This window comes from Aquarana catesbeiana, linkage group LG07 (genome assembly GCF_042186555.1).
Source record: "Aquarana catesbeiana isolate 2022-GZ linkage group LG07, ASM4218655v1, whole genome shotgun sequence".
Classification (NCBI taxonomy): domain Eukaryota; kingdom Metazoa; phylum Chordata; class Amphibia; order Anura; family Ranidae; genus Aquarana; species Aquarana catesbeiana.
Window position 1 is genome coordinate 315,751,408 of NC_133330.1, and position 24,809 is coordinate 315,776,216.

At 43.3% G+C, this 24,809-nt stretch overlaps 1 protein-coding gene across 1 annotated transcript in view; it reads right to left on the reverse strand.

Moving 5' to 3' along the window:
• RABGGTB (Rab geranylgeranyltransferase subunit beta) overlaps positions 1–24,809 on the reverse strand; it is a gene marked incomplete in the record, with an annotated part of 59,889 nt that overhangs the window by 19,146 nt on the left and 15,934 nt on the right. The window contains 3 exon segments of the mRNA XM_073593718.1: positions 16,462–16,514; positions 20,145–20,250; positions 22,019–22,216. Coding sequence (XP_073449819.1) covers positions 16,462–16,514; positions 20,145–20,250; positions 22,019–22,216 — 357 coding nt within the window.

The following is a 24,809-nucleotide window of genomic DNA, read 5'->3' on the forward strand; positions in this document are numbered from 1 at the left end:
CCCCTGACCTGGCCGAACCTGCCGCTGAGACCGGGACCGATATGTCTCCACCGAGGAGAAACACAGCCTCCTCGTCTCTCGACCGATACAGACGAACGGAGCGGGACATGGAGAACCAAGATGGCGCCTCGGACACACCGCATGCATCCCCTCCTGTGGAGAAGGAGCCGGACGGCACAGCAAAGGTACTAGAGGCAATCTCCCTTTGTCAATCCACACTTACAACTAAGATAGAGGAGGTGAAGGTGGACATATCACTCATTAGACAAGATATGACCAAGCTCCGGGAACGAGTAACTGAAGCGGAGACTCGGATTGGGCAGGCGGAGGACATACTACACCCCATGCAGCACACACAGGATGAGCTGCGACGCCAGATTCAACAATTGGCGCAGAAGCAAGACGACCTCGAAAACCGCACCCGCCGGTCCAACCTCCGGTTCATCGGACTGCCGGAGGGCTCAGAGGGCACAGACCCGGCCACTTTCCTGGAGCAGCTCCTTATCAAAACATATGGCAGAGACTCATTCTCGACTACGTTTGTAGTGGAACGGGCCCACCGAATGCCGGCTCGCCGCCCGCCTGAAGGTTCACCCCCACGCACTTTCATCGCGAAGATGCTAAATTTCAGAGACCGTGACACGGTACTGCGACTGGCCAGAATAAAAGGAAACATCCCATATCAAACCGGCTTCATCTCAGCATTCCCGGACTTCTCTGCAGAAGTCCAGAAGCAAAGGGCGCAATTCTCTGACACCAAGCGCCGCCTAAGAGCACTACACGTCAAATACTCCATGCTGTTCCCGGCTCGGCTCCGCATAGTGGGTGAAGACCGAGTGCACTTCTTTGAGGACCCTAACCAGGCCTCAGCATGGGTGGATCGTCTAGATGCACAGAGAAACCGTCCTGCCTAGGACGCAGCCTGACCCGCCAAAGAAGCAAGCTTCAATCTACAGCTTCCCACCTACATCACGTTCCAGGATTCGTACCACACATGATTGCCAGGGAAGAGGCACCGACCTCAAACAACCCAACACTGGACTCATCAGGGAAAATGACTCTGCGACACTGAGGCCCCCAAACACGGACTGTTATTCTCCGCTGTTGATAATTTGGAGATCCCCCTGTTTTGGGCCCACCATACCATAAATCCCTTCCGAACTTTAGCCCTTATATCTTATACCTCCAATTAGAGAAGATGCGTGTCCGGGCGCACAGCATTAACATCTTTCCCTTCCCGGGCCAAACTTGAACTGCGCCATGCGAGAACACCGAAGAAGACATGTTCTCCCAAGACCGCACCTGATCCAAGCTGCCCGAACTGGACTTGGCTAATCTCTTCTCCTTACTTGCCACAGCGACGCAAGAACTCAGGTTTTATTAGTTTACTAGTTCTGTACATTTAACACTACCACACGTACTCCATCGTTGGATGTTTTTATCCAGAACTTGTTCGCCTCCGGCGGGAGACCGTCACATCAATCCTGGTGCAACCCTATAGGCTACCACCAGGATTGATCAGGCTACTATGCATTCGAACGGGGTGGGGGCTCCCCCCTCCAGCATAAGTATTATGCTAGAAGTACTTTCTCTTCTATATTGCACACGTTTTGGGAAACAAGCCCCAGTCAAGTTTGGGCGACTGAGGGCAGGGAGGGAGGGCAAGGGAATTGTTATCATTATTGACGTGATGAAGGATATATACTGCAACTTGCAATATAGAGACATATGTGTACATTTGTGTTGCCCACTGAGGGGCGGGGGAGGGTACGGGATACCTCTGGTGCGGAGAGTGACATTGCAACCCCCATTTCTACTCCCCCAAACAAAATTAAACCCTCAATTACTATGTCCACCCTGAAATTTCTCACCTGGAATATCCGAGGGATCCGCGACAAAATTAAACGCACTGCTGTTTTTGCCTGCCTAAAAACATACCGAGCTGATATAACAGTTTTAGTTGAAACACACATCACTGGTCAGCTCCAGCTTGCATTAAAGCGTCCATGGATAGGATGGTCATTCCACGCGACTCACTCTCCGCACTCGAGAGGGGTCTCAATCCTTATAGCCAAGACGACCCCCTTTGCACTCATCACTATACGCACAGACCCCCAAGGTAGATATATCTTCCTGCACTGCACCATAAATAACACGCAATACCTCATAATGGCCTTCTATATACCCCCTCCGTATAATTCCAACCTAGTCACTGAAGGCCTACTATACATGGCGCAATATCCCAACATACCCGCCATATGGTTGGGTGATTTTAATATGGTACTGAACCCCCAAAAAGACAAACCACAGACAAACCCAGACACACTCCCCCCAGACACGACCCGGCTCGGACGGTTACTACAAGCATTTTCACTAACCGACACATGGCGCTACAATCACCCTACTACTCGTACATACTCATGCTTCTCAGCATCCCACTCCACTATGTCCCGAATCGACTTCATCATGATATCCAACACACTGCTGCCCCGCCTGTCGGACTCGGGCTACCACACCAGAACTCTATCTGATCATGCCCCGTGCTGGGCGATCCTGTATCTCAATTCGAGGCCGGGGCCTCCTTCATGCGTCTCCACCCTTTCTGGTTGTCACTGTTGAAGGACCAGGAGGACATCTACGGGGAATGGCAGTTCTATTTTAAGACCAACAATAACACAGCCCCGGTGGGACAGGTCTGGGAGGCATTTAAAAATCCATGTCCGTACTATTCTCTCCTCCCGTATACGGAGAATTAAAAACTCCTCTAACCTAATTCTCCACCAAGCCTCTGCTAAAGCAGATCTACTGACAAGGGAGTTTCAACAGGACCCCTCCCCTGACAAAGCAGCCGCAATTAAACTTCACACCCGCCTATTAGACCAACTCCATTATGAGAAAGCCAAGCAGAAACTTTTCTTTGTGAAACAACGTATGTTTGAGCAGGGGGAGCGAGCAGGGAAGTTGTTAGCATACTTAGCCCGCCAGGAATCCAACCCTCCAATAACAGTTACCTTAGTCAACCCACACAATAATGAAACTTTCTCAGACCCCCAGGCGGTCGCTAAAGCATTCCAAAAATACTACACTGACCTATACTCCTCCAAGGTTGAGGTCACCTCACAAGAAACTAAAACCTTTTTACAAAACATCCCCTTCCCACAGCTCTCAGAATCCCAGGTGCAAGATCTGGAGGCTCCCCTCACGACAGATGAAATTGCCCTCGCCATAGCATCTCTTGCACCAGCTAGGGCACCGGGCGGAGACGGCATCCCTCTAGATTTCTATGCAGCCTACTCAGAAATTTTGACCCCTGAATTGCTAAAGCTATATAAACACATATTCGAAACCGAAACCCTCCCTGAAACCCTTCGCCAAGCAGTAATCATAGTAATCCCTAAACCAGGTAAAGACCCCCGACTACCTGATTCCTATCGCCCAATCTCACTTCTCCAAGCTGACATTAAAATATTGGCCAAAATACTAGCTATGCGCCTCAATAACAGTATCCTCTCCCTCATTCACTCTGACCAGACTGGATTCATGCCTGGGAAAAATACAGCCATGAATCTAAGACGCCTTCACATGAACATCCAGGCGATCCATGACCACATGGGAGATAGAGCAATAGTATCCCTAGACGCCGCAAAGGCGTTCGATTCGGTTGAATGGAGCTACCTTTGGGAATGCCTACGAGGCTTCGGATTCGGCCCAAACTTTCTAAAATGGGTGCAGTTGCTGTATTACTCCCCTATGGCTAGAGTAGTGGTAAACGGATGGATGTCGGACCCATTTCCATTGACACGGGGAACTCGCCAGGGGTGTCCATTGTCCCCATTGCTATATGCCCTAGCGGTGGAGCCCCTTGCCATCTCCCTTAGGATGAACCCAGACATACACGGACTGCGAATAGGATCCCTGACCGAGACGCTGAGTCTATATGCTGACGACATGCTTCTCTACCTGGAGGACACGGGCCTCTCCCTCCAAACAGCCCTAACGACCATTGAAGAATTCGGGAAACATTCGGGCCTTAGCATGAACTGGTCCAAATCACAGATCCTCCCTTTAGACCTTTCACCCCCATCACAAATCGCGGCTTCACTCCCCCTACAACGTATCGCCCGCATTAAATACTTAGGAGTAGAGATTACCAAGGACCCACTAGACTACATCAGTAACAATATCGAACCACTTTTCACACACTTAAAATCCCGCATACAAATCTGGACAAGACTCCCCCTGGGAATAGCGGGCAGGATTAATCTATTTAAGATGATACTACTTCCCAAATTCCTTTATATATTCTGGAATTCCCCTGTACGTATACCCCTTACTATATTTAAATCACTTGATAAAATACTTAACTCATTCATATGGGGGCCCAATAGACATAAACTAGCCTGGAACACGCTCAAAAACCCAACCTCCTCGGGAGGAATGGCCCTACCAGATCTATACACGTACTACGTTGCAGCACAACTCTCGCATTTATATCATATCCACAAAACAGATGAGACCAGATATCAAACTCTAGTATGTAAAAAACCAAATAGCAACATGCACTCCCCATTACAGGTTATATTCCGGAAAAACAGTAAACAAGATAAGCACAATGACCGAGACTTACTACTCTCACAACACAGGTATGTGTGGAAAAAGGCGATCCAGTTACTTGAAACCGACTCCTTTCACTCACACACACCCTTATGGCACAACCTTCAGTTAACAGAACTAGCCTCTCTTCCAGGAGCCGCTAGATGGGCAGCCAAAGGAATAGTGTTCTTATTTCAGGTCACCACCATATTCGGAATCAGAAGCTTCCAGACACTTAGCGAGGAGTTCGACCTCCCCCCACAGATGCAATTTAGCTATATGCAGTTAAAACACGCACTCCAAACCCAATTCGGCTGTGGACTCCCCAACCCACAAATACTGCCATTGGTAGATATTATCACAGGATCAAACCCAGAAAAACTTATATCCACCCTCTATAATACACTACGCACCAGACCGGTGGCAAGGATAACAGACACGGCTAGAACTAGATGGGAGGATGATGTGGGACCCATAGACCACTCGGACTGGGAAGACATATTGGCAAATGTTAAAACCACATCTCCTAAAATTTCTGAGCGCCTAACCCAGCTATATATAGTACACAAATCATATCTCACACCCTCCAGAATAGCAAAATTTTCTCCATACCAGAACCTAAACTGTCCGAGATGCTCTGGGGGCCCGTGCACATTCTTTCACCTACTCTGGTCCTGCCCAGTAATACAAAGCTTTTGGGCACAAATTATAAAGTTCCTACATGACCACATGGGCTCACCGGTGCAACTCGACCCCAAGCCCTGCCTTCTTGGGCTACTACCAGATGCTGATAAAAATAGACCCATGATAACACTCCTCAGCGAATCACTCTTTAGCGCCAGAAAATTAATAGCCAAACACTGGTTGAGAGCAGAACCTCCCACGATACAAGCCTGGATTAAGGAAATAAACTCAGTACTACCATATAAAAAAGTAATGTACAAACACAGGGGCTGTCCGAATAAATACCACAAAATATGGGACAAATGGTTGGAAAAAACAAGCACTTGCACGGATTAATCGACTATACAAGATGGACACATGAACTGCAGTGGATGGGGTAACCCATTTAGCTGATGAAACCTATAATAAATGCTCCTGATGTTCTTAAAGCTATCTGTACCGCTGTATTTCCCATGATCATACGCATATTTATATGTAATGTATATATCCCCACCCCCCCTTTTTTCTATTTTGCCTACCTTTTGGTAAAATGCTTTGTAATGTATCTGTACAATATCCTCATGTCGTCAATAAACATGTTCTTTTTTCGAGAAAAATAGATGAAGTCTCTAATCACAGCACTAAGATAGGGCGGCGTCCATCAATAGGATCAGTTCTGCCACAAACATTGGAGAACATTTTGTACAAAGAATGTCTCAGCGCCGTTTGTTTTCTCCGGCTTCTATCAGCCTCGTCCAATCAGTGCGCACCTTTCGTTAATCCGCGCAGCTCCTGGCAACACGTGTAAAATATGTGCCAATTTATTATCTACAAACAGGAACAGCTGCTGGGACTGAACAGATACTGCACAGGGGTTGTAGGTCACTTTCCTTTCACAGTGGGATGTGGCTTTTTTTTAATTTTTTTTTATTTGCTGTTCATCGAATTTCTCTTTTATTAGATGCCAAACAAAGTCCATTTCTAGGCTTAATTCTGATAACCAACATCACAATCCGGATTCTAAGATTCAAAAAAAGTGAGTTGTTTTCAGACCATCTGGACTTAAAGCGGATCTAAATAGACACAAATTAATGCAGTATTAATGTGATCAGTAATACATCTTCAGATGTATCCGAGTACCTGACTTTGAATGGGTATCAGTCCCTGTACAGCAGAGCTCAGACAGAGCAAGGGAAACAGCAGAAGCATCTACTGTGTGATAAAGATATGAAAAGACGCAAACAAAAAAAATGAGAAAGGTGCAGGAAAGATTACAGTGAGCACTGATAACTTAAAAAAACGTAAGGGTCCTATTTTAAAGTCCATGAATACATGTATAAATCTAAAAGTCCATGATTGAGAAAAATAAATAAATTAGTGGAGGCTCCCGATAGTGAAGCAATTCTCTGCAGAATACAAAAAGGAGAACAGGGGGCGCCAGACTTCGTGCAGCCGGTTTCCTGTGGTTGAGTCGTGGTTTTACCGCTTACTGCCCCCACACCCTGCCCCCTTTAGGTGCCAAAGGTCTACACATGCCGCAGCAGGAATGAACCACATTTCTTTTGTTGGGTGCTACCGCCTGCCAATCACGCCACATTCAAATAGATGAGGACACTCTGCAAGTGCCCATCAACTGCCTGCTTCGGCAGGGTCCAAGGGGTTAAAGTTTGCTGTACCGCACAAGGTTGCGGGGCACTACCAGAGGGACCTCATTTACTTAAATGGGTCATTTTTGGCAGGTGCTACACCCATCAACCATGACAGGGAGTATAACTTCTGCTGCAGCAGAGACATGTGTACATCCCCGGCCACTACAGCTAAAGGGGGTGTGGTTGGGGCGGGGGTCATAAAACACATCTTAACTTTGGGGTTTTACCACCCCCCCCCCCCAAACTGCAAATGTAAATAAACCCTTACTGTTCTGAGCCCCCTATAAGGCTGCTTTCACACTAATGTGCTGCGGTTTACCTGCACCGCGCGGGTGCAGGGCAGTGCATCTGCAACTTTCCTGGGTTAGCTGCGCTTTGCCATAGACTTCTATTATATCCGGCAGGTGCGGTGCACTTTCTGAAAGCGCAATAAAACTCCTGCATTCAGAAAGTGCACCACACCTGCAGGACATAATAGAAGTCTATGGTAAAGCGCAGGGAAGGTGCAGGTACACTGCACCTGTTGTGTGGGTAAACCGTACCACTTCAGTGTGAAAGCAGCCCTATATACTATTATGCCCAGTGCATTGCTTCACACTGACCTGATCTCTTCTTTCCTGCTGCTGGCACCACTCTGGAGACCACTAGCCAAGATAAGAGATGGAGTGCAGTTCGTATCACTCTGCATAGGACAGGAGCCGGCACTACAGAGGAGACATCGGCTTATGAGACTCTCGCTCCCTATTACACCTCCAACTTTACAAGTAGTCCCTCTGCATTGCACTCTGATGCTCTGGGATGGCGGGTCAGCAAGCCCAGACCAAGATCTACCAGTCACCTGTCTGGGATCTACGGTAGCTCACGATCTGCTGGTTGCTGTTGTCCCCCCCCCCCCCCCCGCCCCGGTTTACACTATATTTTAGGAGTCTCAGGGAATGTTCTGTCACTTTCAGTTGGCTGTTACATATATTAACTAGAAAAGGTACAATTTCTGGGGAAATTGTGAAAGTGTTCTTGCCTCTACAACTGGAGTGGGCGGAGTAACTGGGTGGGGTGGAGTGGCTTGAGTAACTGTGAAAAGTGTTAAAAAGCTTAATATTTTAAAAAGTATAAATAGTAGTAAAAAAGTTCCATCATTCGCTGAAAGACCTGAACATTTTTTTCAAAAGTAATTTTTTTTTTCAAAAATGAATTTTTTTTAATCAAAAATGATTTTTTTTTCTTCAAAAATGATTTTTTTTTTCAAAAGTAATTTTTTTTTTCAAAGGTAATTTTTTTTTTTCAAAAATAATTTTTTTTTCGAAATTATTATTTTTTTTAAAGTAATTTTTTTTTCAAAAATAATTTTTTTTTTTCAAAAATATTTTTTTTTTCAAATATATTTTTTTTTCAAAAATAATTTTTTTTTCAAAAGTAATTTTTTTTTCAAAAATATTTTTTTTTTCAAAAATTATTTTTTTTTTTTCAAAAATTATTTTTTTACTTTTTTCAAAAATTATTTTTTTTTTTCAAAAATATTTTTTTTTTTTACATGGGGCGGTCATAATGTTTTGGCTGATCATGGGGTGGTCATAATGTTTTGGCTGATCATGGGGTTGTCAGCTTTTGTCACTTCCCACTCTAGTTTTGAACATTTCGCCATTCATTCCTATGGGACCAATTTCGCCGCAAAAACGTCATTTCGTGGACCATTCGGCAAAACATTCCACAAAGTAATAACACACCAATCGGGAACAATCCGCTCGTTTCGGTATATTATTTGTCTCTGTAGTGTAAAAACTGTGGGAGGAGTCTACAAGCATTATCAAGTCTAGCAGATGAAGTCACATGCATTTGGAGTGTCTCAGCATCTTGTGTTTACAACCACTGTTTCCTAGCAACGCTCATGCCCTGTTTATGCTTCCCAAATACTGCTTCATCAAAACTGCCCCATCAGAATTACCCCATCAAAACTGCCCCATCATATTCCTCTATTATAAATCAGTACATGGTGTGTCTGTCCCCTCCCCTGGGCTCTGTAATCAGAGCTGAGATGCTCCAGCCACCTTCCCCCCCTGTGTATAACAGAAGCTTTGGTAACCATGGCAACAAAACAAACACTAACAGTACACTCTGATTAATGGCTAAAATTTCCTGAAATGACCTCTAAACAAATGGCCGTATTTTAAAAACTATACATCCTACAGCGAAGATCTTTATATTGTGAGAATCACAAGACCCAGACCTAGATTTTGATGTATAGTATGTCTCTGAAATATTAAAAATGAAGGCACAGTCGCAGTTTAGAAATTGCCCTTCAAATTTGGAGGGGGCTAGAGTGTAGTTTCAATGAATGTCAATGGACGGCGTGAGTTGCAAACAAATGGTCATATTGTGAAAACTATCAGGACTATGGCTTAGCCGTGGACATGTTTAGTGGCAGCAGGGATAGCTGAACGTTTTGATATAAGATTTGTGTAGGTGGGCTTGAAAATGAGGGAGTGGCGGCAGTTTAGAAATCATGTTCTGATTTTCCAGCTTTTGTCATCTCCCACTCTAGTTTCCCCATTCATTCCTATGGGACCAATTTCGCTGCAAAAACGACGATATTTCGTGAACCATTCGGCGAAACGTTCCACAAAGTAATAGCACACCATTCGGGAACAATCCGCACGTTTCGGTATATTACTTGTCTATGTAGTGTAAAAACTGTGGGAGGAGTTAGGGTGGTAAATTTGGCTATAATAATAAGAATAATATATATGTGAGATAACAGTAAGTGGTCTTGCTATGCAAGAACACTTAATGAGCAGCACACAACCAGGGAATGCTACATGGAGCACCCAGCTGAACATGGCCAGGCAAGATGCTAACATATTGCTACTGTTTTGTCATTCATTAAAAGTAAGCCTGATCGAAACCTGGGTGATGCCTATGTACTAAAACCATAGGCAGAGGGTACAGGCATATTACGTGATATGCAAATGTTAAAACTTTCATCAAAACTTTTATTGCAAGACTCCTTTCACATTGATGAAGTCTGCCAGCCGATTGGCCTACTCAGCGAGGGAATCTGATCCCCACCGAGCAGACTGATGATAGGTCCGTGTCCGCTCCGCTATGCAGCCCGCTCTCTTCTATGGGGCTGCCAGATGGAAAAACGGACCGCCTGTCCATTGCCATCCGATCCCAATCCGTCCGTTTTAGTGGAAAGAATCGGATCGGATGTGAACTGGACACGTGTCTGTGGATATCCGCCGCTACATAGAGAGAAATGGATGGTCTGATTGGGTCCAACTGAAAGACTGATAGGTGGACCCGATCAGTCCGTCTGTGTGAAAGTGGCCTAATATATTCACGCTTGATGCCATGCCTTTGAGGACCTCCATATTAGCCCAACAGTGTATGCTTGAATGAGCATTGAAAATACTCTGATTTCAATCGCATTGTGTTCACATTTGGTTTTTAAGAGTTATTTTGCACTTGTTCTCATGGCAAGATGTTTTTTTTTTTTTCTTTTTTTTTTTTTTTTAATCAGAAAGGTTTTTATTTTGCATAAAGAAACAAATACAGGTAGCATACAGATACTCGTATATGACATGTACAAATTTCGGAATTCTCATAAAGCATGTTATGGGAACAATTATCAGCTACCTTAGATTATTGTAGACTGTTCCGATGATATGCTATCAGGAGTATCACCTGTCGTACTCATATCTTTTAATTATAATAGGTCTAACACGTAATATATTTCGCAGGGAATATGACTCCACACAAGGTACAGATTTAAGCAAATACCAGCTATAATAATATTACCCTTATATGCTGAACGCTCTAATGATTTCTAATCATATTAGAGTATAAAAATAGCGAACCTGTTGTTCATTCAACAGCAATATCAGAATCAACTCTTACTGTATTATAATTCCGACAACCTTAACTTGATTCGTTATGTTTAGTTCAATATAATATTCATCTTTAAAAGTAAGGAAATAAAATAGAAGGGAAAAACAGAAGAAATAGAGATAAGGAGAAAGAGAAAAAGAAAGATAGGAACAAAGCAGAGTAAAGCCTTGCCATGCAGTACCTCATCATACATACTGTTTCATATTCCCCAGGGGCTGTCTCTTTTTTAAAAATTTTCACGTTCCCTTGCATGCGCATAGTTACTATACAGTAGTCAAGTCTACATCAACCCAAGAGTAACCTATCCCTAATTAATTGATGCGGGGCCAAACCAGGAACGTCCAACCACGCCTGCCATATGGAGAGGAATTTTTTTTTCTTTTTAAATGCATATCACCGCCTTTGAGACGGGAAACGCATCATGTAAAAACGCAAAAAAGAAAAAGTGCTTAATTTTTCACACATTAAAGTGGTTCAGAGGACACTTCTCGGTGGAAGCGACATTGTTATATAGTCAGGTTGAAAAAAAAAAAAAAAAAAAAAAAAAAAAAAACACACACAAGTGCATCCCAGTCCAACTAAAAAAGAAATAGCCATACAATCCCATACACACAGTTGATCCAGACGAAGGTGAAAAACTGCAGCGAAGCATGATCCAATTTGCTACAGCAGGGGAAACAATTCCTTCCTGATCCCCCCGAGAGGCAAATCCCATTTTCCCAGAACAACTTTATCTATAAATGTCAGTACCCAGTTATATTCTGTACATTTAGGAAAGAATCCAGGCCTTTCTTAAAGCAATCTGCCGAGCTGGCCAGAACCACCTCTGGAGGGATTCTATTCCACATTTTCACAGCTCTTACTGTGAAGAAACCTTTCTGTATTTGGAGATTAAATCTTTTTTCCTCTAGACGTAAAGAGCGCCCCCATGTCCTCTGTGATGACCTTAAAGTGAATAACTCAACACCAAGTTCACTATATGGACCCCTTATGTATTTGTACATGTTGAGGATATCCCCCCCCTTAATCTCCTCTTCTCAAGAGTGAATAAATTCTGTTCCTCTAATCTTTCCTTATAGCTGAGCTCCTCCATGCCTCTTATCAGTTTGTTTGCCCTTCTCTGCACTTTCTCCAGTTCCCTGATATCATTTTTTGTGAACTGGTGCCCAAAACTGAACTGCATATTCCAGATGAGGTCTTACTAATGATTTGTACAGGGACAAAATGCTATCTCTCTCTCTGGAGTCCATACCTCTCTTAATACAAGAAAGGACTTTGCTCGCTTTGGAATCCACAGCTTGGCATTGCATGCTATTATTAAGCTTATGATCTACCAAAACCCCCAGATCCTTCTCCACTAAGGAGTCCCCCAGTTGTACTCCCCCTAGTATGTATGATGCATGAATATTCTCAGCCCCCAAGTGCATAACTTTATATTTATCAACATTAAACACCAAAAAGCAGTTTTGTGTGTTGCTGTATTTGAATACTGCACATTTTTTTTTTAGTTGCCAAGCAACACTGTTGCTTCGGTGTATAGTATCACATAACTAATTTTCATGGACATTTAAAAGTGGTTCTAAAAAGGCAGAAGTCTTTTTTTTTAACCTTAATTAATTCTGTGCATCCCCCCCCCCCCCCAAATACCTACCTGAGCCTGCCTGATCTCGATCTAACAATGTGCATGAGAGCAGAGGCTCTCTCTCTGCTCGCTCTCTCAGAAAGGAGCGGGGCAAGCTACGCTGTTTGTGTGTGTCAATGGGCATATAGAGTTGGCTCGGGAGCGAGCCCACGTGAGTGCCCCCATAGCAAGCGGCTTGCTATGGTGGGCACTCAGCGAGGGGGAGGAGCCAGGAGACCGGTGGGTGTTCCGGGTAGGAGGAGGATGGGGGCTGCTCTGTGCAAAACCCTTTACATAACATGTATGTTATTTTAAAGAAAAAAAAAAAATGTACATTTAGAATCAATTTAACATGCAGTTTTCATGAAGGCTACATGCACATGGACTTTTCACAGTGATAAAATTATGGCTAGTGTTAAAAAAAAAAAAAAAAAAAATCCACACACGGTGTGGTCCCAGGCCCATGGAGTCACGAGTGGGGTGTAGAGCTGGCCATAGAAGTGATAGCTGTAAGCTCTTATAGGCATGTAAACACAGATGTACAGAACTACACAAAGGTTCCAGGTTTGTGAAAATATGTCCTGTGCACATGCTCAGGGAAATGTAGTACTTAGAGGAGTATAGGGGCATAGCGTCATTTAATTCTATAGCCAGATGTGCACCCTACCTGTGCCTCCCCGGGCTCAGGAAAGGGCCATGTTGTTTAAACTCGGAATGTTTTATCCCTGTGTATGAGGCCTAAAGACTACTTCTACATTTTCTCATTATATGCAGACTTTTACTGCCCAGTGTTTGTGACAAGTTAAGTTTAATATTAAGAATTAGTGATGTCAGTGATTGGTGGGCTGAATATTGAGTATCTGGCTTGAACATCCACACCCACAAAAAATGGACAGAATATTAAACAAAATGTCACCAACCATTATTGGTGGAACATTTGTCTTCAATATTAAAAAGTTTACAGAACGTAATTTCATTATCAGAAAATAGTGACCTCTAGTGGCTGCCAAGTATTTTTAGATACAGTACTAACATAGTATAGGAAATGCCACTCCCCCCCCATATGAAAAAATTAAAAGTCGGCAGCTATAACTACTGTAGCTGCTGACTTTTAATATATGGACACTTACCTGTCCAGGGAGCCCGCAATGTCTTCGGATCGGCTGTTGGGTGCAGCTGCCGCCATTCCTGGTAAGGGAACCCCAGCAGTGTAGCCTTTCGGCTTCACAGCCAGCTCCCTCCTACTGTGCATGCGCGAATCGAGCTGCACTTTCTAATTTGAAGGAGGGGTTGAACTTTCGGGAGACTGGGCCTTGGCCCCATTTCCCGGAAACGGTACTTATCAAAAACAGGTACTTGTTCCCCCCCCCCCTCCAAGGTGCCAAATGTGGCACCGGAGGGGGGGGGGGGGGGGGGGAGAAGGATAAGCAGACGTTCCACCTTTGAGTGGAACTCCGCTTTAAGAGTACAAGTAATGGAGCCAATCTCCATGGAAGTCATGGTTTCTATATGAAGCTTAGCGGCTCACTGTTTCTAACAGCATATCAAACAACAAGTCCTGCACTCTTAACCCCCGCGGGGGGTGCTGCACACTGATAATGCTCCTCCCGCTGATCATACTGACAAGCTGCTCCTTAATGCGGCGTGCTGACAGATTTCCTCCATAGATAGAGCACTGTTTTGCTTTCAGCCGCCTCGTCGAGGAGGGAGGGAGGAGAGCTCCAGAACGACACCCCAGATTTTTCACCATTTGTGTCCCTTTACGGAGATTTCCCTTCACTTCCTGTCCCATAGCCAAACAGGAAGTGAGAGGAAATCCATGAAATTTAAGGGAACCCCTTGGGGACCCCCAGGTCACCAGAACTAGTGTTCCCATTGAAAGATTTTCCCTCTATTACTTTTCTGGGGACAACCCAAAATTTAGGATTTTCTTTTACTTTCACTTTCAATGATAATGATAAACAGGACCAATAGAAAGGGTGAATCTACTTTACGGGGACACAGACAGCAATAAAAACTGACAAGCATTCTAATCCTGCTCCACTAGCCAAAAAAAGAAAAAGAAAAAAAAAAGTTTCCCTTTACTTCAGCTGCGGAAGGTTTTACCACCTTGATAAACCAGGCCATTTTTTGCGATACGACACTGCGTTACTTTAACTGACAATTGCGCGGTCGTGCCACACTGTACCCACATAAAATTGATGTCCCTTTTTTTCCCCCCACAAATAGAGATTTCTTTTGGTGGCATTTGATCTCCTCTACAATTTTTATTTTTTGCGCTATAAACAAAAAAATAAAAAAGACTGTAAAAAAAAAAAAAAAAAAAAAAAAAAAAAAACCACAACAATATATTTTTTATACTTTCTGCTATAATACATATCCAAAATGAAAAAAAAAAAAAAAAAAATAAAATCTACTTTGTTCATCAGTTCACGCCAATATGTATTCTTTTACATATTTTTGGTTAAAGAAATCCCAATAAGTGCATATTGATTGGTTTGCGCAAATGTTATAGCATCTACAAACTATGGGATAGATTTATGAAATTTTAAATTTTTTTAAGGTTTTTACTGGTAATGGCGGCGATCAGCAATTTTTAGCGGGACTGCGACATTGCGGCAGACAAATCTGATACCAAGTGACACTTTTTGGGGACCAGTGACATTATTACAAGATCTGTGTACTTCCCTGTCAGAACGGGGATCTGTCTTGTTTACATAGGCAGATGCCCGTTCTGCCTCTCCGTGGAGCGATCGCGGGTTGCCGGCGAACATGCTGACTGGCTCCCCCTCCGTGCAGCACGTGCGCGCCTAAAGTATCTATTGCATGAAATGACGTTCAGGTATGTCGTTTTATGCAATAGAGCCGCCCTGCCGCAGTATATATGCGGTGGGCAGTCTTTAAGTGGTTAAATGTGACATAAATCCCATGTTTCAGGATAAATCATGAGAATTCAAACAATCCGGTCTTAAGAAGGTAGTTCCACAAGCAAGGACCTCCTGTCCATTCTGTATTGAACTGTATTGTAATTGTACTGTCCCCCCTCTACATTGTAAAGCGCTGCACAAACTGTTGGAGCTATATAAATCCTGAATTATTATTATAATAATAATAATAATAATAATAATACTACAGCAAATACAGCAATACTAGAAAATTTACTTCTATCTGTAGAGGTCAATATGATAAGCACCATATGCCACCTGCTGGAAAAAGCAGGTACTGTACCGGAGCAATGTACTGCAGTCGGCTTGTCCTTTTCTGACAATTTTCCGAAAATCAAACTACAGTCTGTTTTTATTTTCCAGACTCTATACTTGTGCTATATACTACAGTCAGCATGTCCTTTCCAGATTCTGTATACAAACAATATACTAGCGTCTGCTTGTCCTTTACGGACACTGAATCTGTTCAATATACCATAGTCAGCTTGTTCTTTTCTGACATAGTACCTGTGCTATATACTGGAGTCCGCTTGCTTTCCAGACACTGTACCTGTGCAATATACTACATTTGGCATGTCCTTGTCCTTTCCAGACACTGTACCCGTGTGATATATTCAGTCAGCTGTGACTCAGTTAAAAAAAACAATGCTGCTCCAAGCCCCCGAATATTAAACCCGGTGGTCCCGACACTGCCATGTGCTAGCTTTAGAGGTTCCTGTCTCATCCCATAGACAATCTGTAAATGAAAGAGTGGAGAGCACGCCCCATCCTATCTATCCCAAGCCACCCCCAACACACTTCACCCACTCATGGGCTTAGTACCTCTATGACTAAGCCCATAACTTGGTGAAACGCGTTAGTTGGGCGTGGCCTAGGGGAAGACAGAGCTGAAGCCTTCTAGACACATATTTACATATTCACTCAGTTGTCCTTCCCAGGCCCTGTACCACAGCAATATACTAGACTTGGCTTTGTCCACTACAGACATTCTGGCTTTGCTGGGACTTTTAGTTCCATAGCAGCCTGAGAGCCACAGAATAACTACCTTTATATTACAACATGATAACAAAATAGAATCATTATTCAGCACATAGTTTAAACCTACCAGCAGTGCAAGTGTTGCTACAGCACAGAAAGAGAAGCGAGTGTCTATTTCCCCTGGGAAAAAAATAAAAATAAAAATTGTAGTTAGGAGGTAAGTATTTCCTGCTACAGATTACATCAGTTATGGGAAGTCGGGGGGGGGGGGAATAGAAAGAACATAGTAAAAGGTATTATTCCTAATAACTGTAAGAGGTTCATTTCATGAGCTGTATTTAAAAATTCCAGCTAAGACTAAAATAATTGGCCTAGGATACCACCAGAGCCTGCGGACAAATAATATTTGCTACTTTAACCACTTAAGCTCCGGAAGATTTTACCCCCTTCATGACCAGGCCATTTTTTGCTATTCGGCACTGCGATATTTTAACAGGTAAATGCGCGGTCATGAAACACTGTACCCAAATGATAGATCACTTTTTGTCACACAAATAGAGCTTCCTTTTGGTGGTATTTGATCACCCAGGGTTTTTTGGGGTTTTTTTGTGATATAACGAATAAAGACTGAAAATGAAAAAAAAAAAAAAAAAAAATCAATATTTTTTTACTTTCGGCTATAAAAAATATCCAATGAAAAAAAAAAAAAAAAAAATCTAATTTCTTCATACATTTAGGCCAAATGACACTGGCTGGGAAGAGGTTAACATCTAGGACAGTGATGGCGAATCTTGGCACCCCAGATGTTTTGGAACTACATTTCCCATGATGCTCCTGCACTCTGCATTGTTGTTGAGCATCATGGGAAATGTAGTTCCAAAACATCTGGGGTGCCAAGATTCACCATCACTGATCTAGGGCAATCAAGGGGTTAAATATGTACCTAACTATGTGTAATATGTGTACATTGTGCTGCTTTTTACTAATGATCTCTCAGTTACTAATTCCTGCTTTGCATGGATGAGGGAACCAACCGATGGCCCCTCTGTACAAAGCTCTGTGTTGCATCCTACACCCAGAAGTAGGAAGTGACATACCAGTACCAGTATGTCGATTTGTCTACCGCGGCCGCCTGTCCATACTACATTGCAGGCAGGAGGTCATTAAGTGGTTAAAGTGTAAGTAGATCCGAACAATAAACTTCTCTTTCTTGCTCCCGTTTAGTCTTCTAAAGTCAATCAAAATCGAAAAGGTTTTATTCTATCTGTTTGATAAATGCAAAAAAATATTTTGCGTTTTTGCCTGAGCTGCACTCTTATGCCCCGTACACACGGTCGGACATTGATCGGACATTCCGACAACAAAATCCATGGATTTCTCCGACAGATGTTGGCTCAAACTTGTCTTGCATACACACGGTCACACAAAGTTGTCCGAAAATCCGATCGTTCTAAACGCGGTGACGTAAAACACGTACGTCGGGACTATAAACGGGGCAGTGGCCAATAGCTTTCATCTCTTTATTTATTCTGAGCATGCGTGGCACTTTGTCCGTCAGATTTGTGTACACACGATCGGAAATTCCGACAACGGATTTTGTTGTCGGAAAATTTTATATCCTGCTCTCAAACTTTGTGTGTCGGAAAATCCGATGGAAAATGTGTGATGGAGCCTACACACGGTTGGAATTTCCGACAACAAGGTCCTATCACACATTTTCCGTCAGAAAAAAAAGGACCGCGTGTACGGGGCATATCAGTTACATTGTGCACAACTATCTGAGAGGTACAGAACCGCTTCTCTATTTGTTATGAGGATGCAATGAAAATGAGTTCTGTAGTCCTAACATTCTGTGTTTCCCCAAAAATAAGATCGGGTCTTATATTAATTTTGGCTACAAAAAATGCATTAGGGATTATTTTCAGGGGATGTCTTATTTGTCCCCTTCCTTCTCTCCCCCTCTCAGCTCAGGAGTCAGCATCTCTGTAATCCCCAAAATAAACCCTAGTTAAAGCCCCTGTAAAATGATTTAATCCTTTCTGTAAATGGATTATATAATGTCCAGTTTGTGTATTTATATAACATTATTGTAGAAAATACCTTATTTACAACGCCATTGGGTGCTCACATGACCCGCCAAAGCTCTTCTTCCACGCTCCGAGCACTGCAGAGGGAGGGGCCGCTGACGTCAGCCCGGGAGGAGAGAAGAGCTCCAGCGGGTCACATGAGCGCCCAGAGATGCTGTAAATAAGGTATTTTCTACAATAATTTTATATAAAGACACACACTGGACATTATATAATCCTTTTACAGTGTGGACTACATGATTTTACAAGGACTATAAACTAGGGCTTATTTTCGGGGTAGGGCTTATATTGCAGCCATCCTAAAAATTCGAGATGGGTCTCATTTTCGGGGAAACACGATGTGTTTGTGTCCTAGAGTGGCAATGCCGCTGCTCCAAAGATACATTACTGCAAGGAGTTGTCACCCAAGGACAGGGAGTATGTTAGTGGCAAGAAAAAAGCATTAAAAAAAAAAAAGAAAAATAATGCAGCCACCACAAGGACTGTAGTATGTACAATGTTGTGCTTGGGTTTAACAGTGTACAGGAACTGTACTCGATATATACAATCAGTAATAAGCAATGTCTAACTCATCACGCTTGTTCACACTAGCAGTGCTCTCTAAACTGTGATCCGCATTCTGATCGTTTTTCATACAGCATTCGACAGGCAGTTAGTATCCATTGTATTGCCTCCTCACCGCCTGCTTAAACCTGCATTAGGTTGTCACAACCTAATGCATTGCAAGCGATAGGGGAAATAATTCCTACCATGGCTGCAAAGCATCGCGCCATGTGTGCAACCCTCTGCTGCTGCCTCTGCAGCTAAAGGGGGTAGCAGTTGAGCTCAACCACAGTGTTTAGTGACCACATAGTGCCATTATACAGCAGCGAAATGGCTCTCCTGTGCAGGATCATGTACATAGTATGTAATCCGGCACTTCCGGGTAGGGGGTGCCCACCGCCGGCTGTGCCGAGACTAGTCACAGCAGAAGCCAGGCAATGGATGACCGCCGGCACCCACTGATCGGCGAGAAGGTCAGAGCTCTGCATATGAAAACAATACAGAGCTCTATCCTTTTAGTGGGGATATGGCAATTTTTGTTTCGCTGCAAAGCAGGGAAAAAGAACCAGCACATCCCTTAGTAAAAAAAAAAACCTTACAGTAAACACAAACACTGGTTAGGCAGATGTTTAACCCCTTCTAAGCCAGTGTCATTAGTGTAGTGACAGTGCATATTTTTAGCACTGATTACTGTATTAGTGTCACTGGTTCCCACAAATGTCAGTTAGGTGTCAGATTGCCCCCCATACTATCACAGTCCCACTATAAGTCGCTGATCACCGCCATTACTAGTATTAAAAAAAAAAAAAAAAAATTAGTATATATACACACCATAGTTTGTAGATAACATTGCCGTAAATTAATATATGATTACTGGAATTTTTTTTTTTTTACCAAAGACATTTATCAGAATACATATTGGCCTAAATTTTAAAAAAAATGTATTGGATATGTTTTATAGCAGAACGTAAAAAATAGTTTGTTTTTCAAAATTTTTGGTCTTTTTCGGTTTATAGCACAAAAAACTTAAAAAAAAAAACCCAGAGGTGATTAAATAGCACCAAAAGAAAGCTCTTTTTGTGGGAAACTCTCCCATCCTTCACCACAGTCATCTGATGAAATGGGTTTAATAAAGCCGTATTTCTGTACATGATATCAACAAATGGAAGCGTTTGTCTACCCCATTTGTCTCCAGAAAAAGAGCCGTCTTCCTTCTGTAGGCTTTGGACGTATTCAACTATCTTCTCTGTGTTCACCTCAGAAAGACTGTCAAAAAGAGTGAGGATCTGCAGGAAAGAGGAAACACATAATGAGGTGTATGACCTTACATAATAAGCTCTATAATATGCCAATACACAGGAGATAGGAGTATTGGATCATTAGAGTTAAACCCTAACTGGATACCTTTGCTAAAGTGCTGTGTATCATACAACTGCCACATTCATATCAATTTTTAAAATGCTTTTATTCAGTGTTGCACCTCAGTACTCCTGATCTTTATCAGCCTTTGCAGCCACTTCCTGTCTTTACACATCACAGAAATGACCATATAGCATTTAGGAGAGCGGACGCCCGTAGGTGATCATACTCAAATAAGGTTCCTCTAGAGGTTGCTAGGGATTCCTTGAGCAATGGCAAGACTGATCTCCCATGCAATAACGCTTACACAATTCTGAGGCCAACAACATTTTACAGAGTCAGTGGTTTGCCACCAATAATATGTTTAGCCCCCGATGCAAGGGGGCACGCCTCCGCAGACCCCCCGATGCAAGAGGGCACGCCTCCGCAGACCCCCCGATGCAAGGGGGCACGCCTCCGCAGACCCCCCGATGCAAGGGGGCACGCCTCCGCAGACCCCCCGATGTGAAAGAGTCTGTCTTTTTCATTTCTGGTCATTATCACTTAATAAATTCGTTTTTTGATTACACCTAAATTTAAAGCATTTTAGCAATAGAGAACTGCTAGTGTCAAATACTTTATGTAGGTATAATATTAGCAGGGGTTCCCTAGGACCTAAACATTATTTCAAGTTTCTTTGGTGTAAAATGGTTGTGGAAGAATTTAGCACCTCTGAGGTTTTATTGCCGTCGAAACTTCCACTGGATAGATTCAACCTCTCCTTCTGTCCAACTGATGTTCCCTATACAAAGGTTAAGCATTTGTTTTAATAGTAGTTTCCTGATATCAATGGTGTCGCCTCTTTAAAAATTATAATTGCTTATATATGCCATATATATATCCAAAAAAAAAAAAAAAAAAAAAGTGGCTTTATATACACTTAAATGCCTTTACCTCAGATAAATATAGAGTCTGCCATTGCTGATATCTCATTCTGCAAATACTTGTTGCCTCTGTCTTCTGTATTTCTGCAAGTCTCTGACCCAGTACAAAATAGGTAAGGGCTTCTGTCTTTTGAAGCCATGGGGTCACCATTAACAGCCAGGCAAGAAGCACTTTTTTAAAAGGAAGAACTTGCATTTCCCCCATAAATGGTTTAAAGTGATTCTAAAGTCAGAAGGTTTTTTTTTTTATCTTAATGCATTCTATGCACAAAGATAAATAAAATTAAAAAAACCTTCTGCGTGCCTCAGCCCCCTAATACTTACCTGAGGCTCATCTTGATCCAGATATTGCACAAGAGTCTAGGCTATCCGGGACGCTCCCTCCTTATTGGCCAAGACAGCAGCGGGCACCATTGGCTGCCACTGCTGTCAAAGTCAGTGATCCAATGAGGAGAGAGAGGGAAGGGGGCCCAGCCGCAGCTCCGTGTCTGAATGGACACACAGAGCAGCGGCTCGGGTGCCCCCATAGCAAGTTGCTTGCTGTGGTGGCACTCGGCAGGAGGGAGGGGCCAGGAGTCCCGGCGAGAAGGATCTGGGCTGCTCTGTGCAAAACTAACTGCACAGAAGAGGTAAGTATAACATGTGTGTTATTTTTAAACAATTAAAAACAAAAAACAAGGACTTTGATATCACTTTAACCTTTGCTTTGATATAAGCATACGTGACCAGATGATACATCTAGATATACAGTATATAGATCATCACACATTACCTGCACAGCACTAAGTGTATACAGTAGATGCGGATCGTGTCCAATGCTGGCACTGAACCCGCCGCAGTCATGCTGGCAGGACTTGATAAACGCCAGGATCTCTTCTTTGTTCATACGATGAAGCTCACTCATCAGATCCATAACGGTTAGGCCCCAGTAGACACCGCTCATCCGTAGGTACTCTGACATACAATACTCCTGCCATGGCAAAAACATGATTGAAGATGACAAAAGTAAAAGATGCTTCAACATGATTAATGAATCAGAAAACTGAAAAAAATGCTAATTTCTGTATATTCCCAAGTAAATCTTTCATCCACTAAATGAGATGTGACAGCAGTGTGCCGCTGGACAATTAGGCTTCATAGCCAGGTTTTATTCACAAGTCTTTAGTGTCCAGACTTCACTCCTATGCCCGTACACACGATCAGACTTTCCCACAACAAAAACGTGGATTTTTTTCTGAAGGATGTTGGCTCAAACTTGTCTTGCATACACACAGTCACACAAATCTTGTCGGAAATTCCGAAAGTCAAGAACGCGGTGACATACAAGACGTACCGAGATAATTGAAGTTCAATAGCCAGTGCGGCTCTTCTGCTTGATTCACAGCATGCATGAAACTTTGTGCGTCGGAATTGTGTACACACAATCGGAATTTCCGACAAGTTTTGTTGTCAAAAAATTTGAGAACCTGCTCTCAAACATTTGTTGGTGGAAAGTCCAACAGCAAATGTTCTATGGAGCATACGCACGGTCGGACTTTCCGACAACAAGCTCACATCCAACATTTGTTGTCGGGAAGTCCGATCGTGTGTATGGGTTATTAGAGTTAAAGGGCAACTTCACCGTAGCAAAAAGTTTTCTATTAATAAATTCTCCCAATCCCGAGTGGGGCCCAATAGGGACTTCTTTCCTCCAACATGGTTCTGGCTTCTTTTTTATGTATCAGGCATGCGTGCCACAAACCTCTTCATTCCTATGGATAAGCCTTAATGTGGAAGGAAAGGCTTGCTGCTTTCAGATAACGCCATGCAATCGGTTACACCATAGGAGTACATTGATGTGTTTAAAATGTGCAAAAAATAGGATTTTTTAAAACAGCTTACCTGTAAAATCCTTTTCTTTCGAAGGACATCACGGGACACAGAGCCACAGTAATTACTGATGGGTTATATAGGTATCACTGGTGATTGGACACTGGCACAACCTATCAGGAACTTCAACCCCCTATATAATCCCTCCCCCTTGCAGGGATACCTCAGTTTTGTAGCCAAGCAATATAGTGTATTAGAAGAGGGGTGGGACCTCTGTGTCCCGTGATGTCCTTCGAAAGAAAAGGATTTTACAGGTAAGCTGTTTTAAAAAATCCTATTTTCTTTCTCGAACATCACGGGACACAGAGCCACAGTAATTACTGATGGGATGTCCCAGAGCAATGCTACCTGAGGGGGGGGAACCACGACCAAGTAGGGTGCAATCAGACCTGAGGACCCTGTACTGCTGCCTGCAGCACACTACGCCCAAAGGCGATATCCTCATGCCTTCTCACATCCACCTGATAGAATCTGGTGAATGTATGAACTGAAGACCAGGTTGCGGCCTTGCAGATTTGAGCCATAGAGGCCCGGTGATGCACTGCCCAAGAAGCACCAATAGCCCTTGTGGAATGTGCCCTGATCTGAAACGGAGGAATCTTCTGTTTCAAACCGTAAGCTTGAATGATCAACTGTCGAATCCATTTAGAAATGGTAGCTTTTGACGCTGCCTGTCCTCTATTGGGACCCTCTGGCAGCACAAACAAAACATCCGTCTTGCGGATCTGAGTAGTTGCCCCTAGATAGGCCTTAACTGCTCTTACTACATCCAACGAATGTAGAGATCTCTCTTCCGGAGAACAGGGATCTGGAAAAAAGGAAGGTAGAACAATGTCTTGGTTTAAATGAAAATCAGAAACCACCTTCGGTAAAAAACTAGGATGAGGGCGTAGTACCACTCTATCCTTGTGTATAATCAAATAAGGCTCCTTACAGGAAAGGGCTGCTAATTCTGATACTCTTCTAGCAGAAGAGATGGCCACCAGAAAAATTAATTTCCTTGTAAACAAGACCAAAGGAATCTGACTTATTGGTTCAAAAGGCCGTTTCTGTAACACAGCCAGGACCAAATTCAAGTCCCAGGGGTTTAGGGACGCTTTAACCGGAGGATTAAGACGCATCACCCCCTGCATAAAGTTTCGGACCAAAGAATGCGAAGCAAGTGGCCGCTGAAATAATACTGATAAAGCAGAGACCTGGCCCTTGATGGTACTCAAGGCCAGCTTCATCTCTAATCCCATCTGTAGAAAATCAAGGATTCTACCTATGACATATTTCCTGGGATGCCAACCTCTGGATTCACACCAGGTTATATAAGCTTTCCAGACTCTATGATAAATCATCCTGGAAGCTGGCTTCCTTGCATTAATCAAGGTAGATATGACAGGACCTGAGAGCCCACGACTCTTCAGAACGTGGGTCTCAATAGCCAAACCGTCAAATTTATCGTTTGTAAGGCAGGATGGACTACTGGACCTTGAGATAACAGGTCTGGGCGTACCGGTAGGGTCCACGGGGAACCCACCGTCATCCTTACTATTTCTGCATACCAAGTCCTTCTGGGCCAAGCGGGGGCCACCAGAAGTACCGACTTCCTTTCCTGCCTGATCCTGCAAAGGAGTCGTGGTAGTAGCAGAATAGGCGGGAATGCGTAAATCAGTGAGAACCGATGCCACGGAATCACCAACGCATCC